The 22,068-nt window shown below is 41.3% G+C and overlaps 2 protein-coding genes across 3 annotated transcripts in view; one reads left to right on the forward strand and one right to left on the reverse strand.

Moving 5' to 3' along the window:
- ADAM17 (ADAM metallopeptidase domain 17) overlaps positions 1-22,068 on the forward strand; it is a 443,735-nt gene that overhangs the window by 121,585 nt on the left and 300,082 nt on the right. The window lies entirely within an intron of this gene.
- CPSF3 (cleavage and polyadenylation specific factor 3) overlaps positions 1-22,068 on the reverse strand; it is a 62,570-nt gene that overhangs the window by 24,528 nt on the left and 15,974 nt on the right. For both annotated transcript variants that reach the window (XM_075063684.1, XM_075063685.1), the window contains exons 5-9: positions 14,976-15,153; positions 13,084-13,173; positions 10,899-11,049; positions 2,990-3,165; positions 537-695 (exon numbers count right to left, since the gene is read on the reverse strand). In XM_075063684.1, coding sequence (XP_074919785.1) covers positions 537-695; positions 2,990-3,165; positions 10,899-11,049; positions 13,084-13,173; positions 14,976-15,153 — 754 coding nt within the window. The remainder of the gene's footprint in view (positions 1-536; positions 696-2,989; positions 3,166-10,898; positions 11,050-13,083; positions 13,174-14,975; positions 15,154-22,068) is intronic.

Raw genomic sequence — 22,068 nt, forward strand, 5'->3', positions numbered from 1 at the left:
ACTTCACTTGGCCCTCATACATATGACCATAATTCTCATTGAAATCAATACAAGGTATGTGTATCTATCTCTGATTGCAGAATTGGATTCTGAGGTCCTTTCCTGATTGCAACTTCAAAGCAAGTGAAAGTGCTAGGTATCCCAATCTGATCTCTGATGTAAGTGGGAGTTCAATCATTGACTCCAGTGGGATCAGGATAAGGGCAAAAAATTGAAAGATCATGTGGGAGTAGTGAAGGGGAGAAGTATGTTAATCACACTTTCTTGGGACAAGCTACCTGCTAATTCTTTAATAGTATATGGAAAGATTTTTTCATTTAAGAATAGACTGTTACTGAAAATTGTCATCTGCAATTTTACTGGACATTTCATTTGTTTTTTTGCAGGGTACAATTGGCTTTGGTTGTATTCGGTCATCCATACATGACAACAATACTATTGTTTAACAAGTTCAAATAAATAATCCAACCAGGGATCGCTCCTTTTAATGCAACATATAAACTAACTACCATGGCAGTCAAATGGTAATAACTCACCTTGGCAAGTGTTCCTTCAACACAATACCCTGCTATTATTACTCCATTTCTCTTATCAGTACACCAGCTCTCAAACAATTCTCTGGATAAGCCACTCTGCATCATACCTGGGGAAGCCATAACAACACTGGGGCCAATGTCATCAAAGTGATCCATACTCTACAAAACAAAAAGCAAGAACATCAGTTCGTATAGCTGGTTAAAATAAATAGAGCCTAACTGCACATGCAAAAAGGGACCTACGTGGAAAGATCACACTTCATCCTCATGGAAGTCATCTCTTTGGCAGAGTTCCTCCCACCTTTGCCCATGAAGGACATTTTGTGGATCTCTTCAAGAAGAAAGAGTAAGGGAATGCGCCCCGCCCCACCCCACCAAACTTAAGCATATCAAGTAGATAGATGAGATAGCCTCAGTACAACTACTGATATTACTGTATGAAATAACTAATTTATATATTTGAATATTTTAAATTACAGAAGTATAGTTAGTGCTGCCTTATTTATTTCAGATATACTCCAAAGAAAGCCTTATATTAGGCAAGAGTATGATTTTATATTTGTTCCAGAAAGTAAACTTAAATCTTCCATAAACTTTCAGTTAAAGTACCTGTTCTAAGGTCAGACAAGTATAGCAATGGCCCTGTCATAAATAGATAGCTAAGGGTTAATGTTTCTTTTACCTGTAAAGGGTTAACAAAGGGAACCAAACACCTGACCAGAGGACCAATCAGGAAACTGGATTTTTCAAAGTCAGGGAGGGAATTTTTGGGGTGTGAGTCTTTTGTCTGTCTCTCAGCTATGAGAAGGTTCTTTCTATCTTCTAATCTTCTGTTTCCAACTTGTAAGTACAGGTTGAAAAACAATATAGGCTTTTATGTTGTTTTGGGTGTATTTACATGTGTGTAACTTGCTGGAATGTTTCAAATTGGATATCTTTTTGAATCAGACTGTTTATTCATATTTTCTTATAAGCAATAGCCCTGTATTTGTCATCTTGATGCAGAGTTTATATTCTTATGTCTTTTTCTTTCTTTTTTTTAATATAAAGTTTTCTTTGTAAGACTTGTTTGAGTTTTCTCTCTGGGTAGGTTAAGGAACAAGGGGAGGGAATTCTCTTTGTGTTAGATCTACGGAGGGTAAGCTCGGCAGCACCAGGGAATTGGTGGGAGGGGGAAAGAGAGATAAAATCATCTCTGTTTCCTTGTGTTTGAGGTTTGTCTCTTTGTGGAAGAGAGGGGACAGGCTTCTTGGTATTGTGATGTAAAGAGATTGCATCAATACTCTCAAGTTAGCCCAGAGAGGAAAGTCTGGGTGGGAGAGGGAGGGGGAAGGGAAGTGGAGTATTTCCCTTGCCGGTAAGACTCAGAGCTTCTGGGTCTTGGGGGTCTCTCCAGGGAAGGTTTGGGGAGACCAGATGGGGCCAAAACCCTGGAAATTTTGGATGGTGGCAGCGAGATAAGATCCAAGCTGGTAATTAAGCTTGGAGGTTCATGCTAAGCATCCAGATTTTGGACGCTAAGGTCCAGATTTGGGACAGAGGCTTATTACAGGCCCCACCACTCAAAGAGTATTCCTGGGGAAATTCTGTGCCACTGCGCAGAATTCATGTCCCCTGCAAATTTCTTTGCTTTCCCACAGAAAAATGACTTTCTGATGTGGAAGCAAACGGAAGTCACAAGAGTGGTCATGCAACCCTTCCCAGCAGTATGTTTCAGGTGCCCAGGGCAGCCATCAGCGAGGTAAATAACTGTGGGGCAAGGGACAGGACTGCGAAAGACCTGGCTGGTGGCTCCTACCCTGTGCCAGGGTCAGCTGCTAGTCCTGGCTGGGGAGGACGGGACTTCCTCTTCCTCTGCACGGCATCCAGCATCAGACCCACCCCCAGATTTCTCCCCTGGCTGTAGGAAGCTCTGCAAACTCTCTACCACCACCACCACCCCTGTGCTTCCCACACCCATCGCTCCTCAGCTGCCGGGGGAGGGATCATTGTACAGGGAGCTAACTCCCCCATCTGCCCAACCCTGGTGCATCCACAATTTGCAGAATTTTAAAATATTGTGAGCAGAATTTTTTTTTTTCGGGTGCAGAATGCCCTCAAGAGTAAAATAGAAGCAATCACAGTGAAGTGTAAAGTTAGTCAGTGGGCATGCACTCAAGAGGTTAGCCAGAAAACCCTATAGGGAAGCCATACTTGGGATTTCTGTGGAAATTAAACAGCATAGCTTGGATGCGCATAACCCATCCAGCATTACAGAACGGAGTTTAAAATAATAAAGATATCATTAATAGGAGAAAGCAGATTTATACTGAAAGATTCAGTTATAAAATTCTAAATCAATCAATGACTTAAATTCCTAGGAAAGTACACCTACATACTAGTTAAACCTCAGGAAATGCAAACTATTTGATACATCTTACTTCTGACATGAAACACCCTTTATTTACACTCACCTTCAGATTACTAATGTGTTTGAAAACAAATGGATTGTTGATGTTGATTTGCTTGCGGATCTTGTCATTCATAGCATTTACATATGTCTGATACACTGCCATGCATTTCTTTGCCAAAGAGGAGGCATAGTATATTGGGATGTCATGGAGTTCAGGGTGATTCTGCCAGTACTCATCTAGAGGAACATTTTACAAGGCATAAATATATTAGCAGCTTCCAAACATGAATTTTTCAGAATCAACATTATTTTATGAAGCCAGGTTTTCAAATATTTTCAGTGCTGTTAGAGACAGGAAATCAAAGTAATAAGAAATGTCAACATGCCTCTTTTGACCTTGGCTATTTGGGGAGGAGGAAGGGGAGAGAACAAACCCGAAAAAAGAGTAAAGGTAAAACAAATCACTAGATAAAAAAGTCAAATCTCAGTTTTTCTCAGTAGAAGACCAGTCAGACTCCATATAACCACCAATTTTCAACCACCGCCTATAAATATGTATGATGTTACAGAGCATTCAATTCACTTTTATAACAACACTGTTTAAAGAGAAATGAGTTCTAGTGCATTACTGCTAATCAACAGGCTGGCATATCTATGTCAAATGTTAATTATAACAAAATTATAACTAGCAACAAAATCTGTAGAGTCTTGTTAGTGAGACTTCATGATATCACCATTAAAAGTTCTTCAAGCCAAATTCACAGATGCACAGAGATTACAGCAAGAAGGGACATAAGATCATCTACTCTATCCTCCTGTATACCACAGGCCATTAAAATTTCACCCACTTTCCCTGAGCCCCAATTCTGCCCTAAGTTTCACTTGTGCAACTCTAACCCACGAGCCTAAGAGGGAGATATTTCTTAAAGAGATATATTGGGGGGGAGGGGGAATGGAATGAATAGGAGTGAGTTGTGTCTGGGTCACTGTTGCTAGCAGAGTTGCACTCCACATCCAGATGTTTCTGGAATTGGGTGTGGTAGTTTTTGGGTTTGCTCCAATACATTCCCTGTTGCTGTGGTCAGCCTTGACGACGGTAAGCCGTCGGGGCTGCTGCTTTGCAAAAGGCCATGTGAATAGTGTGGGTTGGGAGAAGCTAAGCCCAGGGGCAGAAAGCAGGCTGTTTTCCCTAACTCTGAAGCATTTTGCAGCAGGTTAGTGAGTGATATTGTTAACCCTCCAACAGGGAACCATGGGCAGGCTTAGTTAAAGAAAGGGAAAATTGGGAGGAAAAATTAATTTATTTTAATTGTATACTTTGAATGTTGTTTGATTTTAACCAAACTGTTTTAGTTAAATTGTCTCAACTAGTATGATTCACCAACTTTTCTTTAAATGTGGAGAAAGAATAATTTATATTTTACTATTCTTAGTTTTTTATTTTCTTGTAACAGTATTTTTTGGGTTTTTTTTAAATCTACGTACTTAACTGAGTGATTGATTAATCAGTTAGCTGACTGGCTAACAGTGATTTCAGAAGAGGAAGAGTCTGCCTGGATTCCAACTGAAATTCCTACAAGCAAGTGGAGGGAAGATGTTGCTTTTGACTCAGCAGACTATAGATTGGTGATCAAAGCCTCTGAGACTCAAGTGAACTCAACCTAAGCTTTTGGGAACTCTGAGTTCCTTCTCACTGTGTTTCTGTGGGGATTGACCTGTTTAGATTTAATTTGTTTTCTTTATTTATGTTTATGTAAAACTGTGAAGATAATATACGTGAATTATAAAATAGCCATGTCATGCTGTAAACATAAAGTTATTTATTACTATTAATTATGTTTCTTTATCATAACATTTATAAAGTTGGTACTTAATTAAGTTAATCCCTTTTTTCTTTTTGGGACTTGAATGTGAGGAGGTTGACCCTGTGCATCCTTGCTGAAAATCCTTCGAGACTGAATTCTGGGTCTCCAGCTGCATTTCTATGGGAGTTGAGGTTTTTTAGGCACTGAAGAAGGACAATGAAGCGAGCTCTACCCACCCAAAGGTTACACAACTATTGCCTTCCAGTAGGGTTGAACTGGCATAAACATTGGAACTTACAGAACAGTTCTATTAAAGATGTACAATAGATGGCAGCTCACTCTCTCTTAGCTGTTTCTTTTGGAAGACTAACAGAAGTAGTAAAAACCCAACCTACCAAAAAACAAAAAGACTCCCCCCACACACCCCAATAAAACCTCCACTCATTTGGTTACTTGATAGCAGCAGCCATGAGCCACCCCCCAAAAAAACGTACATGAAGCTGGTCTGTTGCATAACAGGTATCACTTGGCGTGGAACCCTACTTTAAAAGTTAGGATTCCAAGAAAAGCATTGATTGTATGGTAGAACAGTGGTTCTCAACCAGGGGTCCGGGGTCCCCTAGGGGGCCACGGGCAGGTTTCAGGGGGGCCGCCAAGTAGGGCCAGGGTTAGACTCGCTGGACCCCAGGGCAAAAGTCAAAGCCCCACCACACAGGGCTGAAGTCCAGGGCCCTGAGTCCTGCCACCTGAGGCTGAAGCTGAACTTAGCTTTGCAGGGGCCCCAGACAATTGCCCTGCTTGCTACCCCTTAATTCCAGCTATGGCTTTTATATGGAGAAAACCAGTTGCTGTGGCACAGGTGGGCCATGGAGTTTTTATTGCATGTTGGGGGGACCTCAGAAAGAAAAAGGTTGAGAGCCCCTGTTGTAGAACATAACAGGCTATTCACACAGAAAAATTTGGCCCAGGCACTTTCAACAGGTGGCATATTCCCCCATCCCCCTCACTCAAAAATGAGCTAAGGAACTTTTTAGAGCACTGAGAAGTGTTCTTGGTGCTTTTATGATGCAGTTTGTACTGAGACACCTATTTAGGTTAAGGGTTTTTGTTTGTGTGTGTGTGTGTGTGTATGACTGAAACAGTTATACTGGTACAACCTTTAGTGTAGATGCAGTTACACTGGTATAAATCTGCCTTAAACCAGTATAGCTTATACAGGGATAGCTACACTAGCATAAAGGACCTTTATATTCGTATAATTGCATCCATGCTGGGGGACAGGGTGTGCTGGGGGGAGTTGTAAAACTTTTCTTTGTAGACAAGGCCTCACAGAAGAAGTCCGACAAACTCCCTGCCATGAAACACTCACAATTTAAAATATTAGGAGCAAAACAGCAAATAAAGATAACCAAAAAAAAAAAAAAAACTGTGGGAAGGAAGGGGTTTGGTTGGACAAGAGTTACAATATGATCTCAGTTGCAGCATATGCCTATCCTGATAGTGGTGGGTATTTTGTTTGTCGGTTTGTTTTTAAAGTATAGTAATTCACTTCTTGTAAGAAATTTATGAGCATAAGAAGAACTGAGGGCCTAAATTAGAACAGGAAAACAAATGGAGAGACCTAGAGATGTAACCATATCTGTGCAATTGCATTTTCTACACAGTTAGGCACCCCTTTGTGTGTCTAGTTTTAGTTGATGTATTTTCTTTTTTTCCCTCTTTTTTAAGAGGCATACTAATGTGATAGGAAATAGAGAACAAAGAACTACAAATTAATGGTTATATTAGAGTTTTAAAATTTATATTTTAAATATCCTTTGTTACAACGCCCCCAAACATGAACAACTGTAACAAAATATATAAATAATGGAATTGTAGAATATAGAAAGATATATAACTCATACCTAATATACACCCATAGGCCCGAACTTCCAGTCTGCACTTATGCAGATCAATAACTTATTCTGAGAATAAGCACCAGATTTAAATGCTGAGCTGAGTTAAAATGGGCAGCAGGTTTAAAACAAATAAAAGGAAGTTCTTCTTCACACTGTGCACAGTCAACCTGTGCAACTCCTTGCCTGAGGAGGTTGTTAAAACTAGGACTATAACAGGGTTTAGAAGAGAACTAGATAAATTCATGGAGGTTAAGTCCATTAATGGCTATTAGCCAGGATGGGTAAGGAATGGTATCCCTAGCCTCTGTTTGTCAGAGGGTGGAGATGGATGGCAGGAGAGAGATAACTTGATCATTACCTGTTAGGTTCACTCCCTCTGGGACACCTGGCATTGGCCACTGTCAGCAGACAGGACACTGGGCTGGATGGACCTTTGGTCTGACCGAGTATGGCCGTTCTCATGTTCTGACTCCAAGAGACACCATCACGTATGTCAACAGGATTATCCACTTGTCTTAGGGTATGTGCAATGTGTCTCAGGTGGCACGTGACCAGGATTCATCACTGAATTTGGTCCAGTGGATGGGACATTAGCTTCCCCGGCTTGGGCCAGGTAGACGCGAAATGCGATGTGAACGTTGATACATGCCCCCTGATCATCCACTGTGTGATCTTATACTCCTATTTTATAGCTTCTCCCAACGTGAGCTCTGACTGGCTCAGTTTGCAAATTATGAATATGTATGACTCCACCCTCCATGGAAACTTACTCTCCTACTCATGCAAAATCACTGATCTGCCCAATAACTACCAGCCCTTACTTCTGGATGGTTCTTGGCACTTTAAGTAAATGGCCTTGCTGTCTCCTTCCATACGTACACAGACAGAGATAGAAACAGATATCAATTAACATCTGAACTGCCTCCCCCTGACTCTCTGAACAACTAAAATACTGCAGTGCAAAAGGCATGTGGGTATCCTGAGCAGAAGTCCTGCATTGTTGTTAGTTCTTTTGTTTTTCTGGACATGGGTGGGGGAATTATGTAACAAGGGCGAAAGAGTAGAAAGTGCAACCAGAAAGGAGCAACACTGGTTTCAAAGCAGGTTTCTGAGAAGAAGGGACAGCATTCTTCAGACTGTAGCCTCTAGTGTTGCAACATCTGAGTACTGGAGAAAAAAAACAAAACTGCCATAGCTATAGAAGAAATTCCTGTACCTCAAGGTAAAAAACATGCCAAACGGAAATAGTGCAACAACGAGACGCAAGGCCTGGCTGTCAGAATGAAACATTATGAAAAATGCTCCTCAGAAGGCCATGACTTTGAAGATGATATAGACATGTCTGAACAATTTGGATCAACTGGTTATTAAACTTATTTCTGCACCATTCTTATGGACTGTTTATCACGTTTTACTATGCTAGCAACTGATAGCAGATTATGGTCATACATTTGTGTTTTGGTAACTGATGAATTTCAAAATATGTTGTTCAAAATATTAATTGGTACTGTATGTTATTTTGTTGTGGGTGCATTTATCAGTCACATTTTTACAGTTACTGCCAGATTTCTGAAATGATTTTTTATTGCTTAATATAATCAAATATCCAAGGTAAAAATTTCTTGATTAAAAGTGAAGTTTCATTATGCATTTAATAAATGTTAACATTTAAAAAGTATTTTTCAAGCTGTTTGGTATATTGATATAAGCATTTAAACGGCTTTAGATAATTCTAATGATTTATGAATTATATTCCCTATAAAACAGGGTTTAGAATAAATCAGACCATTTAAACAGTGCACAAACAGCTGCAGTAGGAGGACTCTCACTTAATCTCATTTGCTTTAAAGCACTACCCTGAGTAATGCTCAGCGGGAGAGACTTTTTTTTTTACCATTTTGTTTCAGGCTCCCGCGTAGACATAGGGGTTATGAACATCCATCATCTGCAATGCCTACAACTTTGAATACTTCAGACAGTATTACCTGTATCAAAAGAAAGACTTTCCTCATCATCCAGTAAAACCATGGATGAGTTTGTAATCAGGAACAGCAAATTCCAGCAAGACTCCATCGATGAAAAGACCGCTCGGTTAATTGACTCAATAAATTCAACCTTTCATCTTGTTCAGAGCAAATATTTCATTTGCATGATTCAATCATTATGACCAGGCCACACTTCATCTGGCAGAGTAGACATCACTGGAAGGTTGCTGGATACAGTGTGTGAGTGGGAACTTGAACAATGTGCAAAGAACATTGGTGGAAAATTCATTATTTTTAGTCTTGATGGGTGGAACAATGTATACAATGATCCAGTAGCATGTGCTTGTGTGACAACAGAAGGTGAAGAGGCACAAAAGAAGTCGGTCTTGCAGAAACAACTGATACAAAAGGAAATGCCCATACAGCAGAACACATACAAAAAAGTAGCAGTAAAAGTTATAACAAAATTCAAGTGTCAGTTGTGTAGCTTTATCACTGCAAGTGCAGCAAAGATGAGAAGAAACCTAGAAGATAATGAAGGGAACCTGAAATTTATAACATACGGATCAGTTTTCATTTGATGCATCTTTTAGCCAAAGACTTAAATACAACTCCAGGAATAAAGGAGAATGCTATTGAAATTGCAAAATACTTCCTTAACAACCGCTTTGCTTCAGCTTCACTGAATAGAAAAGGAGGTTCCAAATTTAATCGTCCCCCAAGATGTATGATGGAATTCAGCGGTTGACTGTTTTGAGCAATTTATTATGAACTGACCTATTCTGATGATAAGTTGTGAAGAAAATTGTGACAGAATTGATGGAACAGCCAAGTAGTCACCATTGGACTAAAGAGAAATGTAGTAGATATGCTGACTATATTGAAGCCTATTTCCATAGCCTTGGACAAACTGCAGAACGATTGCTATAATAGTGCAATGCTGCTGAAATTTGGAAAGAACTTCAAGAGACACTGAAGAAAGAAATACCAACCACAAAGTTAAATTGCAGGCAGTAAAGAAGCAGATGGATCAAGCATTTACTCCTCATTTTCTTGCCAATATTCTCAAACCCAATGTACCAGGTAGAAGATGCTGCTGCTATAACATGGGCATCTAATAATCACCCATCAATCATGCCACTCATAATAAATTTCAGAAATGGAGATGAATCATTCAAGCATAACATGTTTGCTGATGATGTTTGTAAGAAAGTAACAGAACTGAATTGGTGGAATTCTCTAGCTAAGCTCCTGGATCCAGAATTTGTTGAAGTGCTAAACCAGTATCTGACAACAGTAATCACTTCTGTAGGCATAGAAAGAACTTTTTCTTAATTTGAATTAATTCATTCAAAATTGAGAAACTGATTGGGAGTTAAATAAAAGCAGGAAAAGTTGTCTCCCTCTTCTAGTCTATGAATAAAAACAAGAAGGGACAGGATCAGATCTAAAAGCCTAAGTAACTTAAGTGACTTGTCTCATTTTTAAGGGACATAGATGAGTAGGAAGTTAAGGTCCAGTCATATGCATTTAGGCATATGTGAAAAATTTCCCAGGCTGCTCTGAAATAATCAGTTTAGTTCATTGGCTACAGAATCCCTCTGTTTCTTTAATAAGTCAGTAGTTGTAAATGTGAAATATGTCCTGATAAGAGAAATTCATGTATCCAATACATTAAAGGTTGTTTTGTTTAATACAAATACATTTTATATGCTCTTGTGTGTTTGTTTAAATTCTAATTACAATCCTAATGCAGTTTGACACAGATCATGACCAAAAGGCTAGTTATCTAGTAAATAAGCAATCATCTTTCACAATTTTCTAACATACTAAAAATATACAATTAATAAGAATCAGAAAATATTAAACTATATATTTGCTAAAGTAATGATATAATATGCAGTCTTTTGCAGTAAAAAGATGTCCCAAATCTTGTGTAAATCTTGTGATTTAGTTGTAAATCAGCATGCTTTAATGGTTATATCAACGAATGAGAAAGCACCTTTCTTTAGGCACTAACTGAAGTACAAATGGAAAAGTTGATTAAAATCAATTATTTAAATCCAGGCTTTCCACTTGATGATTAAAGTCACTGATTTAAGTCATCTTGATTTAAATCAAGTAACCCTGGGATTTTTAAGTCATTAGCTCACTGCAAAGGTGTTGAAAAATTTGTTTAAATAAATAAATACATACAAACTGATTGTACATAAAAGGACAGCCATTACAAAATTTCCACTTTATTTTGCTCCTTCAGTGTTAAATGATGTGAAGATACATACCTAAGATCAAAAGCAGCTCCTGAGCTCGACCCAAGGCAAAGACAGGAATAAGACCTCTACCTCCTCTGTTTACAATATCATGAACAGTGTTACAGAATCTTGCTTCTCGCTCTTCCCTTTTTTCATGAATATGGGTACCATAGGTGGATTCCTAAGTAGTAAAGTACATACAGAGCTATTACTAAAACGGCCACTGGGAGCTGCGAGGTGCCGTGCCTGCGGATGGTAAACGTCTCATGGCCTGCATTCAGATTACCCTGATGGGCCGCATGTGGGCTGCAGGTTGCCCACCACTGTATTATACTCTTCTCTGAAGTCAACAAGAAAATGCTGACCAGCACGTTGAGGTTATCTTATTGAAACAGAACTTCTATTTACAGTTAAATCTTCCATCCTACTGTAAATGCATCACACACATGACCCTCACTTGACTTTGCTCAAGACATGAATTGTAGGGAGAACGAATGCACTGAATTAAAAATAAACCAACTAGAAAATTGCTGTGAAAAGAGAGGCTGTTTGTAAGGACAGACTCTGGCAGCAGAGAGAAGACTAGCATTTTGATACTTTTATCAGGGTTGTTTTTTAAATGCTGCTTCTCCTAAACCAGAAATGCTCAGGCAAATCTGCAAAACAAATACACAGGCATTGTTGAATCTCAGAGACAAAACTACAGCCGCAGAAGAACCTGACTTGGTAGCCAGAGCTGGACTGTGGTGCACTGAGGTGACCCATCCTCCCTTTCTTTAAAGCCTTGTCTGCATCGGGGATTTGCCTTGATTTCAGCCATTTGTGGCCAGCCAGCAATGCAGCTTCACCAGTGCAAATCCCTAGTGTAGACAGGCAAAGCTGCTCTTTATCCTGCCTGAAACTAAGATAAGCTCCACCAGCACAAACTAGGGGTTCTAAGAATGCAGCTACACCAGTGGCTGAAATCAGGGCAAATCCACAGTCTAGACAAGGTCTCAGTCTGGAGTCTTAAGGAATTTCTTCAGCAGAAAGGCAGCTCATAACACTATAAATAGGGCCTCTAACAAAGTCATGGTCCATTTTGATCAATTTCATAGCCAGAGGGTTGTAAAACTGGTCAATTTTACGTTTGCAGTTGTTTACATCTGAAATTTCAGTGTTATAATTGTGGGGTTCCCCACCCAAAAGGTACCTGGAAGTCGGTCTGAACTCCCCCATTTTCTCCCCCCGCCCCCAGAGCTCCCATGCAAGTGAAGGACAAGTCCTGTCCCGCCTCCAGCAAAGCAGGTACTCACAGCCAGAAGCCCTCTGGCTGGGGCGCTTCCAGAAGCAGGGGGAGATCGTGCCCACCTCCGTAAGTTTCCTCCAGCTCCGGATCTGGCCAAGGAGCTTCCTGCAGCAGGGGGAGGCACTTGGAGGTGGATCTGATCTTCCTCTCCCTCTCAGCTGCCATGCAAGAAAAAGATAAGTCCTGTCCTACTCAGCCCTGCAAGGACTCACAGCTAGGAGCCCTCTGGCTGGGGAACTCCCAGCAGCAAGGGGGAGATCAGATTTTATGGGGAAGGGCTTATTTCACAGTCCTTGACACATTTTTCACAGCTGTGAAATTGGTAGGGGCCTAACTATAAACTGTCGACAGAATCTAAATGTAATCCCAAAGGTAAAGTACCAGATTCCACTCTTTTCTTTGAACCAATACTGAACCAATGCAACATTATGCTGATAGGAGGCACGATGATGCTGGAGACGCTCTCTTGCAGAGATATAAAAACAAGGTCTTGGCTATGTGTATTCATTAAAGGTCCCTCAACACGTCTTGCAAGAGAAGGAGTATTAATCTGTGTCCTGCCCATATTCCCCGCTGTAGCTTCAACTGTTGTGGTTGGAATGACTTCCTTCTTGTGCTACTCTTGTTCTAGCAGGTTTCTGGACTCACCTCTGGGACAAAGTTGGGGCTCACACAGTTTAGAGAAGTGACACAGAGCTTTGGATAGTACTTTGAGACTGGCCTGAAACACACTATACAGAAGTTATTATATGCTAAATACTGTACTGATTTCCCCTGCAGCCTGGTTGTAAGGGACACATAATGCACATTGCTAAAGTTACATCACCATTAAGCTTCTACCTTTATTTTGACACTCACTTCAGATCTTAGTAATTCCTCTAGACACTCCCAACTACCAATTTAAATAAATCACAGTGTGAAACTTACAATGATAAGAATATCAGGTTTAATATTAGGAATCTCAGCTGCCATCAAGTGTCTGTCTTCCTGTCTTGAGAAATCACCTGTATATAAAAGCTGTGACAGAGAAAGAAAAATAATAGTCCTGTAATTAGACAGAATGACTAAGTCAGCAAAAAGATATTAACAGCATGTTTTGTAGAGGAAAAGTTTAATATTTTAGTAAAGCTAATTTCATGGATTTATAATAAAAGGTTCAAATGTTTTGAATGTATTGAAGACTGGTTTGACAAATACATTGTGCTTATATGTTTTATTATGAATACAATAAACAAATCCTAACTGCAATGACTGAAAGATTTCAAGCAATATATATAAGCAGCTATAAACATAAGTATCAACATTTTTGTAGTTCTTCCTTTCTGTTACAAAAGTGACATTTTTAGAGTTTTGCACCAGTACATAAGCCATTAAGAACTTAAAAAAACTCAAGAGCTTCCATTTGAGAATATCAGCATAATGAACAACCCTCAAAAGGAACTATTTTAATTAGCTTATGTTGTACTAAAGACTGGTATTTCCACATTATTACTTTAAACTGAGAAAACTGCACACTTATTTTTAAAGGAAAACCCATAATTTAAAATGCTTTCTGTAAGGTCTTTATCCAGCTCTCCAACACATGGGTCCCTCCCAGATCAATTCCTAACTGCATAGTGAAGGGCAAATTGAGCCCCAAATGGAGTGAATTACAGAATTTTCACTTAATAACTTCAACATGCTGTATCCTACACTCACTCATTTGAAGAGAGTTTAAATACAAATTATGCTCCAAAGCTTGAATAAGAACACAGATGACCAGCAGATCATGGAAAAGACAAATGATCTGTGTAGCTTGCTATCGTGTAGCCTATACCACATGCTTCAAGAGAAAGCACAGAACATAATGCATATAAAAAATAATAATTTGAGCAATACACACAACAGAGAAAAAAGGCTGTTTCTTCCCGCCATCAAGAAGACCACTATCGCTTCTCATTTGTATTCTAGTTATTTAATCAGAGTCTTCTCAATATATGTTCTTAACCCTTTCTGAATCTTGCTAAGCCAGAGGTTTTCAAACTTTCGTAATGTAAACTATATCTTAATAGGGAAATTACCTTGTGGATCACCACCTTCCCATTTGCAACTACACAAAACATTTTGTCTCCCATTTGTGATCACTTCTTAGTGTGCCTGTGGATATTTTAGAAATTGCTTATACTGAGGAAGATTAGTTTTCCTGTCCAGATACTGAACTGGGACTCACAAATCTGTGTTTGACATCTGATTTGGTCACAGACTTGTTGTATAACCTTGGACAAATTATTTAATTTTTCTGTGCTTCAGCTCCCTCTACATAAAAAATGGGAAAAAGAATATTTCCCTACCTCACAAGCTTGTTGTGCAGATTAATTAATTAATGTGAGGCACCAAAGTACTATGGTGATGGCGGCTAGTTAAGTTCCTAGATAGACAGACAGATATGGGAAAGTAAAGTATTTCTGGATTAAGTTGCCTTTTAATGCAATTTAACTACTGGATGCCAGGACAGCTAGCAACAGGTGACCAGACAACTCTCAGCAGACCAGTGTGGTAATCTCTGTGCTATGTCATTCCAAGCTTAGACCACATACTTAAAACTCACCTCTGCCACGAAGGCCACATATACTATCTCACTTAAATAAAACTGCTGTCACTCACCAGCTATAACTGATTAAAAATAATACTTCAAGACAAAGCCTCGTTCTGGGTCTTCCAGTGTGCTTGGTTTGGGGTTTCTTGCCTATTTTCATATTTTGAGCTCAGAACTCATTGCCAATACTTAAAAACTAATAATTTTTTTGACAAGGGGTTACTGCTCTATACTAAAAAAATACCTTCACACCAGCTATTTCAATCATAAACATGGCTGCTCCCAGGACATGGCCCGCATGGTAACACCAGAACTTGATTCCTGCCACCTCTTTTACTTCATGAAAGTTGATGGTTTCAATTTTGTCCATGCTTTCTTCCAGATCTGTCTCCGTGTACAGCATGTCATCTGCTGAAATATTGCTGTATAAAAATGAAATGGCCAAATATCAGCTAGTTTCACCGGTTTACTTTACAGAATGTGCTCCTTTGATAGATTTTGTAACTCAAGATCCCCACTCAAAATTGCAGATTCTTTCCAAATTAAATATTGAACCAGCTAGAGCCATGGGGTTTCTAACACTATTTCCCTAACCAGTATGAACAGGTAATATATTCAGAAAGGCCACATTAGAGTACTTTTTTCATGCAAGGCAGTATCTTGTACTATCAGCACAATGGGTTCCCAATGGGCACTACTTTAATACAAATAATAAAAATATAAGTTAGAGCTTGCTTTAGTAACCAGATCAAAACAGTTCTCACACACACAAAAACAGCCTGTCTATGCCTGTTAGCAAAAACTACATGTAATGATAGCTATATCTATCATACATCTGATCCCAGTGTGGAGAGGGGTACCACATACTGCTTACCTAAATCTTTGTGGAGGATAGTTAGCATGCATTAATTATGGTGCATTTCCCAGATTCAGATTCTGTCATGCATGTAAATACCATTGTACAATATTAGTCTTATGATTCATAATACATTGTATGCAGCGTAGTTGGAGCCCTGTCAGTCCCAGGATATTAGAGACCAGGTGGATGAGGAAATATCTTTCATTGGACCAACCTCTGTTGGAGAGAAAGACAAGAGCTCTTCTACAGGGCTGGGAAAGAGCTCTTCTACAGGGCTGGGAAAGGTACAGCTAAATGCAAGATGGAACAGATTGTTTAGCCTATGTGGTTAGTGTTTTAGACTCTCTTCCTACTACAGTTAGCTCACATTCCAAGGCACCATTCTAAGGCTGTGTCTAAGCTTCTGCAGTAAGTCTACCTATGCTATGCAATTCCAGCACGTGAATAACGTAGCTGGAGTCTACATAACTTAGGTCGAGTTACCACGGAGTCTACACCGTGGAGGATCCCGTCGACTTACCTTACACTCTTTATCAGGGGTAGAATACAGGGGTCGACTAGAGAGCGATCTGCAGTCAATTTGGTGGGGCTTTATTAGACATGCTAAATCAGTCGCTGGTGGATTGATCTCAGAGCTCGATCCCTGCTGTAGTGTAGACCTGCCCTAAGACAGAGTGGCTCATTAGCAACTCTGCAGTCATAAAATAAAGAGGAGGGGGCTAGTGGGTTACAGGTTGTTGCAATAAATCATAAATCCAGTGTCTCTATTCAGTCCACGATTTTTAGTGTCTAGCAGAGTTATGAATTTAAGCTTGCAGCCTAGTCTTCTGAAAATGTTGTGCAGGTTTCCTTTGAGGATTAGGAGTGATAGAGACACTATATCTGACCTCTCACCAAGAGAAGATAAAAGATATTACCTCATCCACCTTATCTCTCATAATACACTGGTCCATGAAGCTTTTTTCCCTAACTGATCTTTTGAGTTTTAAAATTAAAGTATCCGGTGAAAATGTAAAATGTACAATTAATATTTGTTGAATTCCCAAATTATGCTCAGGGCTGTTAACGTCGTAAAAAAAGATGGTTCCTTTCCCAAGATACACAAGAATAATGAATAAAGGAGGAACAAATATATGCACGTAACCAAGCAGCCTAGTGTCTCCCACAATCCTGGACATCAGGGCTGCTCTCCTCTGTCTGCAACTTCATGGAGGCAGATCAGCACTTTGGCACCACACACTGGCCACACTCTCTTTGCTCCCACTTGCCACCAGTTTCTCTGCCTCTATGGCAGCACACAGTGGTGGTCGCTATTGCTGTCACTCTTTTTCAGTTTGAGCTGTTTCTGCCCAGTTTTTGAGCAGCGGAGAGCAACGTGCTCCCTCTCCAACATTCGTCCTCCTCCCTCTGGGATTTAATTCTCTCTGAGCCTCTGCTGCAGCATCACCTTGCCCAACTCCTCTGCCCCTTGAAGGCATGGCAGAGCAGCCAAGAAAACATAAGATTAGATCCAAGCAGTGTTCTATTTGTGAATCTCCGAGTTTGAGCAGATAGTGAGTTGTGCACATAGAATCATAGGTCCTGGGGCTGCAAGTCAAACAGGCAGGTGGAGTCCCCTACCCACCGAGGCAGTCACAACTCCAATGGGGAAAGAATGGACCAGAAACCCCAGTGTAAAGCAGGGAGAGGCTTCAAAAAGCGACGAGGACCCTGACAACTTGACTCAGGGCATCGAGGAACGTAAGTGGTCTGGCTCTGAATGTGAACAGGATGGGTGGAAAATGCAGCAAAGTTTTTTCTCCCCTGAGAAATTTCAAGCTATGTGCAACAAGGTTGTTTCTACTATTCAAATTCAACCTGAGCAGGCTCTTGAGAGTGAGCCTCAGAGTAAACAGGTCCCCTCAGAATCTACCCCTGAGGTGGTGATACCCCTTCATTCCTAAGGAAGTGATTAGTGATGAGTGGAACAAGTCTTATAAGGGCAGTGCATTAACAGGAGCAACTTAAGGCTCCATAACATTCAGGAGCCAAAAGGGATCTATTGCTGATACCGAAGGCTGACCTGCCACAGAGTCCCTCGCCAGGGATATGGTTTTTCTCTTATAGGGGGAGTTCTATACTAAGAACGCCACAGATAGAAAGATCGAGGCTACTCTCAAAATGATTTTGAAGTATCAGAGGGGTAGCCGTGTTAGTCTGGGTCTGTAAAAGCAGCAAAGAATCCTGTGGCATCTTATAGACTAACAGACGTTTTGGAGCACGAGCTTTCGTGGGTGAATACCCACTGCTTTTAATGATTTTGAAGACTTCTCCACCACCGTCCGAGTATTTCTGGCAGTTCCCTGCTTTGCAGGAGCATCTTTCTTAGCTGGAAGATCTCCAAACCCTTAAATGAAGAGATCTTTGGTTCCATTTTAAAGAAAGTCTCCCTAGCAACAGCTTTTGTAGCTGATGCCTCAATAGATGCAATGGGGTTCCCAGCCTGAGCCATGGCTTTCAGTGTAACTAGATGCCACCTAGGGCTCTGTCCCTGGAAGGTGCACACTCACTCTAGGCAGGTTCTATGCTTGGCAAAGTTGACAGGCTTCCTCATTTTTGGAGAAAGGCTGGAGAAGGAGGTGGCTGACAGTGCAGCAAAATCTCACCCTGCCCCACTAAATGCTCTAAGGAGAGAGTATATTAATCGGCTTTCAGACATATGCACTCCTTTTGCTCTTTGTAACAGTGAAGGGACAACCACATCAGTACCAGCAAAGAGACAACAAAATCTCCAAGGGAAAGAACAGTAGAATCGAGATCCCTTGGCCCCGCACCCATCCAAGTCACTTTATGACCAAGATTGTGTAGGCCTCCGTCCAGAACTGAAGCTAGGGGACAAAATTTCACATTTCCTAGAGGAATGACTCATCGATCACAGAAAGATGAGTCAGGAAGATAGTGAGCCAGGGGTATTCCCTCAAGCTATGGGCTCCAGTCCAATGGTTCTTCATCCAATCACCCAATTCCAACAATGCAGGAAAACACAAACTGATCAAGAATGAAATGTCTCATCTTCTGGCTACGGCAGTGTTAGAATAAATGTTCTTCAGGTTCTATTTGGGACACAGAGGCCCAATGGTGTCAACATACAAAGGGTTCTTCATAAGCAACTCTCTTCTCAGACCTGACAAACTCACTACACCTAATATAATGAGCATATGGTATTTATCTATAAAAAGTAGCATGTGAGATCTCTCCTGAAAGCTTGTAATTTACCAATACTCATAATCATTGCAAGATTTGTGCAAGTGTAATATTTAAGGAAAATTATACCTCACAGTCTTGGAACAAAAGTTAGTCACCAGGAATCATATATCTCGGTGCTGGCCAATTCAAGTATGAGGGAGTTTTCACCTCTCCCTGATCAGCCAGTGATGAAATACAAGGTTTAATTGTCTACCCTTAGAATAGTCAATGGAAAACTATCAACGACAACTTCAAACAATCAAAACCATTTGGAAGTAAAAAGGAACATTATAAACAGTCAGAGGTTCTCTTGTGTTTGAATAAAGACTGTATATTCAGTGAATCAGACCTCCTCCTGGTGCATGGCTTCCTCATCAATGCCAAGAAAAGTGCCCTGGTTACGTCCACCAGAAAAACCACCTAGTGGCAGAAATAGCCACCACAATAGCAAGGATCTACCCAGTATTAGAAAGGTTTCAGAAAATCCAGGAATTATCATCTTGCTTCACAGCCACAGGAGATCCATCATAGAATTATAATGCCAACTGCTAGGATTCCAGATCCTGTGCATAGGGATCACTTCCTGGGCACAGTCACAGACCAGACATCTTTTCAAGCCTTTATATTAAGGGTCTGGACAAAGGAAAGTTCAAGTACAGATACCGACACAGGTGTTCAATTCCTTACACTGGTGGTCAGTCCACAATAAGAAGTCCATCCGCTGTCCAAAACCTTCAGTTCTCACAACAGATGCCAGCCTGGAGGGCTTGGGAGCTCACCTAAAGACCCAACATCCCAGGGCCTTGGAAATCAGGAGGAAAAGCCTCACAGGTTAAACCTCCTAGAACTGAGAGTGGTCAAGCGAGTTCTGCGAAGGTTCTAGCTCACCCTAAGGAGGACCCAGGTACTGGTTCAGTCAGATACCATGACTACAGACACATATCTAAAGGGGGAACCAGAATCCTTTCTAAGGTATATTCCTCCTTCCACACTTTAAGAGATCATACTTCCTTAGTTTTGTCCAAAACCACAACACCCAACTGAAAAGGCCTTGCACTCCTCATATGTTATAAGACTATTGAAAAAAATCTCTCAAGAGCACAGAATTTACAAGAAGATCAGGCTCCCTTTTCACGTCTTTCCACCCAAAGTGCTAGGAACTCAGAGCTTCCAAACCCTCCATCATTAGGTTGATTAGACTATGTATTGTGGAAGCCTACATCCAGGTTCCCATCCAGGAACAGATCAAGGACCAGGCTACAAACCCTTTAGTGGCGTCTTAGGCAGAAGAAACTGTTACTTACATTAACTGTAGTTATATGAGATGTCATGCAGATGTGTATTTCACTTCATTGTGCACGCTCCCAGGGTACTGGAGCCAGAGAGTTTTACCTAGCAGTACCCGAAGGGGTGGCGATCGTGCCTCGTGGCCAAAGCCTGTCCCCTGGCTATATGAGGCGGTGCCTGTCCTGACCTTCCCCCTCGCCCCCCGAGTTCCTTTGCACTGAATATCCAGAGAGTAGACTCCAATGCAGAAGGGACAGAGGGTGGCTGTGATGGGTTGGGTCACAGAGATGCCCTTGGGACTGCCACCTGATGTGCTGAGAGTACCTCTGAGCCCACTTTCCCTGGCAGCTTGGGACTTCAGAACCCTGCCTTGTTTAGCCAGACATGCCAGTCTGCTCCAATACAGATCCAGGGTCTGAACCATGTCCCCCTAAAACTGCAGACTTAACTGAAAATGACTTAGAAAGTGCTCCTGTCTCTAGCACCCAGATACCCAGTTCCCAATGGGATCCAAACCCCAAATAAATTCATTTTATTCTGTATATAGCCTATACAGGGTAAACTCACAAATTTTCCACCCTCTATAACACTGACAGAGAGACATGCACAGTTATTTGCTCCCCCAGGAATTACTTACTTACTCTGGGTTAATTTATAAGCAAAAAGTGATTTTATTAAATATAAAAAGTAGGATTTATGTGGTTCCAAGTAATAACAGACCGAACAAAGTTACCAAGCAAAATAAAACAAAATATGCAAGTCTAAGCCTAATACAATTGCAAACTGAATATTGATAAAATCTCGCCCTCAGAGATGTTCCAATAAGCTTCTTTCACAGACTAGACTCCTTCCTAGTCTGGGCCCAATCCTTTCCCCTGGTACAGTTCTTGTTAGCTTAGTGGTAGCTAGGGAATTTCTCACGACTGCCGCCCCCTTTGTTCTGTTCCACCCCCTTTTACAGTTTTGGCACAAGGTGGGAATCTTTTGTCTCTCTGGGTCCCTACCCCTTCTTCTAAATGGAAAAGCCCCAGGTTTAAGATGGATTCCAGTACCAGGTGACATGGTCACATGTGCTGTGAGACCTCAAGCCTTCATTCTTCCCAGCCTGACTGACAGGAAGACTTGCAAGTAAATGGAGCCATCTAGTCAATGTCTTGGTTAATGGGAGCCATCAAGATTCCAAACCACCATTAATGACCCACACTTTGCATAATTACAATAAGACCTCAGAGTTAAATTTCGTATTTCTAGTTTCAGATACAAGAATGATACATTTATACAAATAGGATGACCACACTCAGTAGATTATAAGCTTTGTAATGATACCTTACAAGAGACCTTTTGCATGAAGCATATTCCAGTTACATTATATTCACACTCATTAGCACATTTTCATAAAATCATATGGAGTGCAATGTCACAGTGGTTTTGTGGAATACACATCTGCATCACGTCTTGAAGAACTACAGTTATAGTAAGGCCTTGTCTACACTTACAGTTTTGCAGCGCTGGCCGTTACAGCTGTGGTCGTACAGCTGTGTACGGCCAGCGCTGCAGTGTGTCCACACTGACAGCGACCAGCGCTGCAGTGTGTCCACACTTGCACCAGTTGCAGCGCTGTTGTGAGTGGTGCATTGTGGGCAGCTATCCCACAGAGCACCTCGAGCTCCAGCAAGCGCCGCTCTTCCCGGACGGAGCGCGGCAAACCCCGCAAGCGCCGTTCTCCCGGCCGGAGCGCGCAACCCGCAAGCGGCCCTCTCCGCGCGGAGCTCCAGAAAGCCCCGCTCTCCCGGCCGGAGCTCCAGCAAGCGCCGCTCTCCCGGCGGAGCGCGGCAAACCCCGCAAGCGCCGCTCTCCGGCCGGAGCGCGGCAAACCCCGCAAGCGCCGCTCTCCCGGCCGGAGCTCCAGAAAGCCCCGCTCTCCCGGCCGGAGCGCGCAAACCCCGCAAGTTGCACGCTCTCCGGC

This window comes from Chelonoidis abingdonii, chromosome 3 (assembly GCF_003597395.2).
Source record: "Chelonoidis abingdonii isolate Lonesome George chromosome 3, CheloAbing_2.0, whole genome shotgun sequence".
In the NCBI taxonomy this organism is placed as follows: domain Eukaryota; kingdom Metazoa; phylum Chordata; order Testudines; family Testudinidae; genus Chelonoidis; species Chelonoidis abingdonii.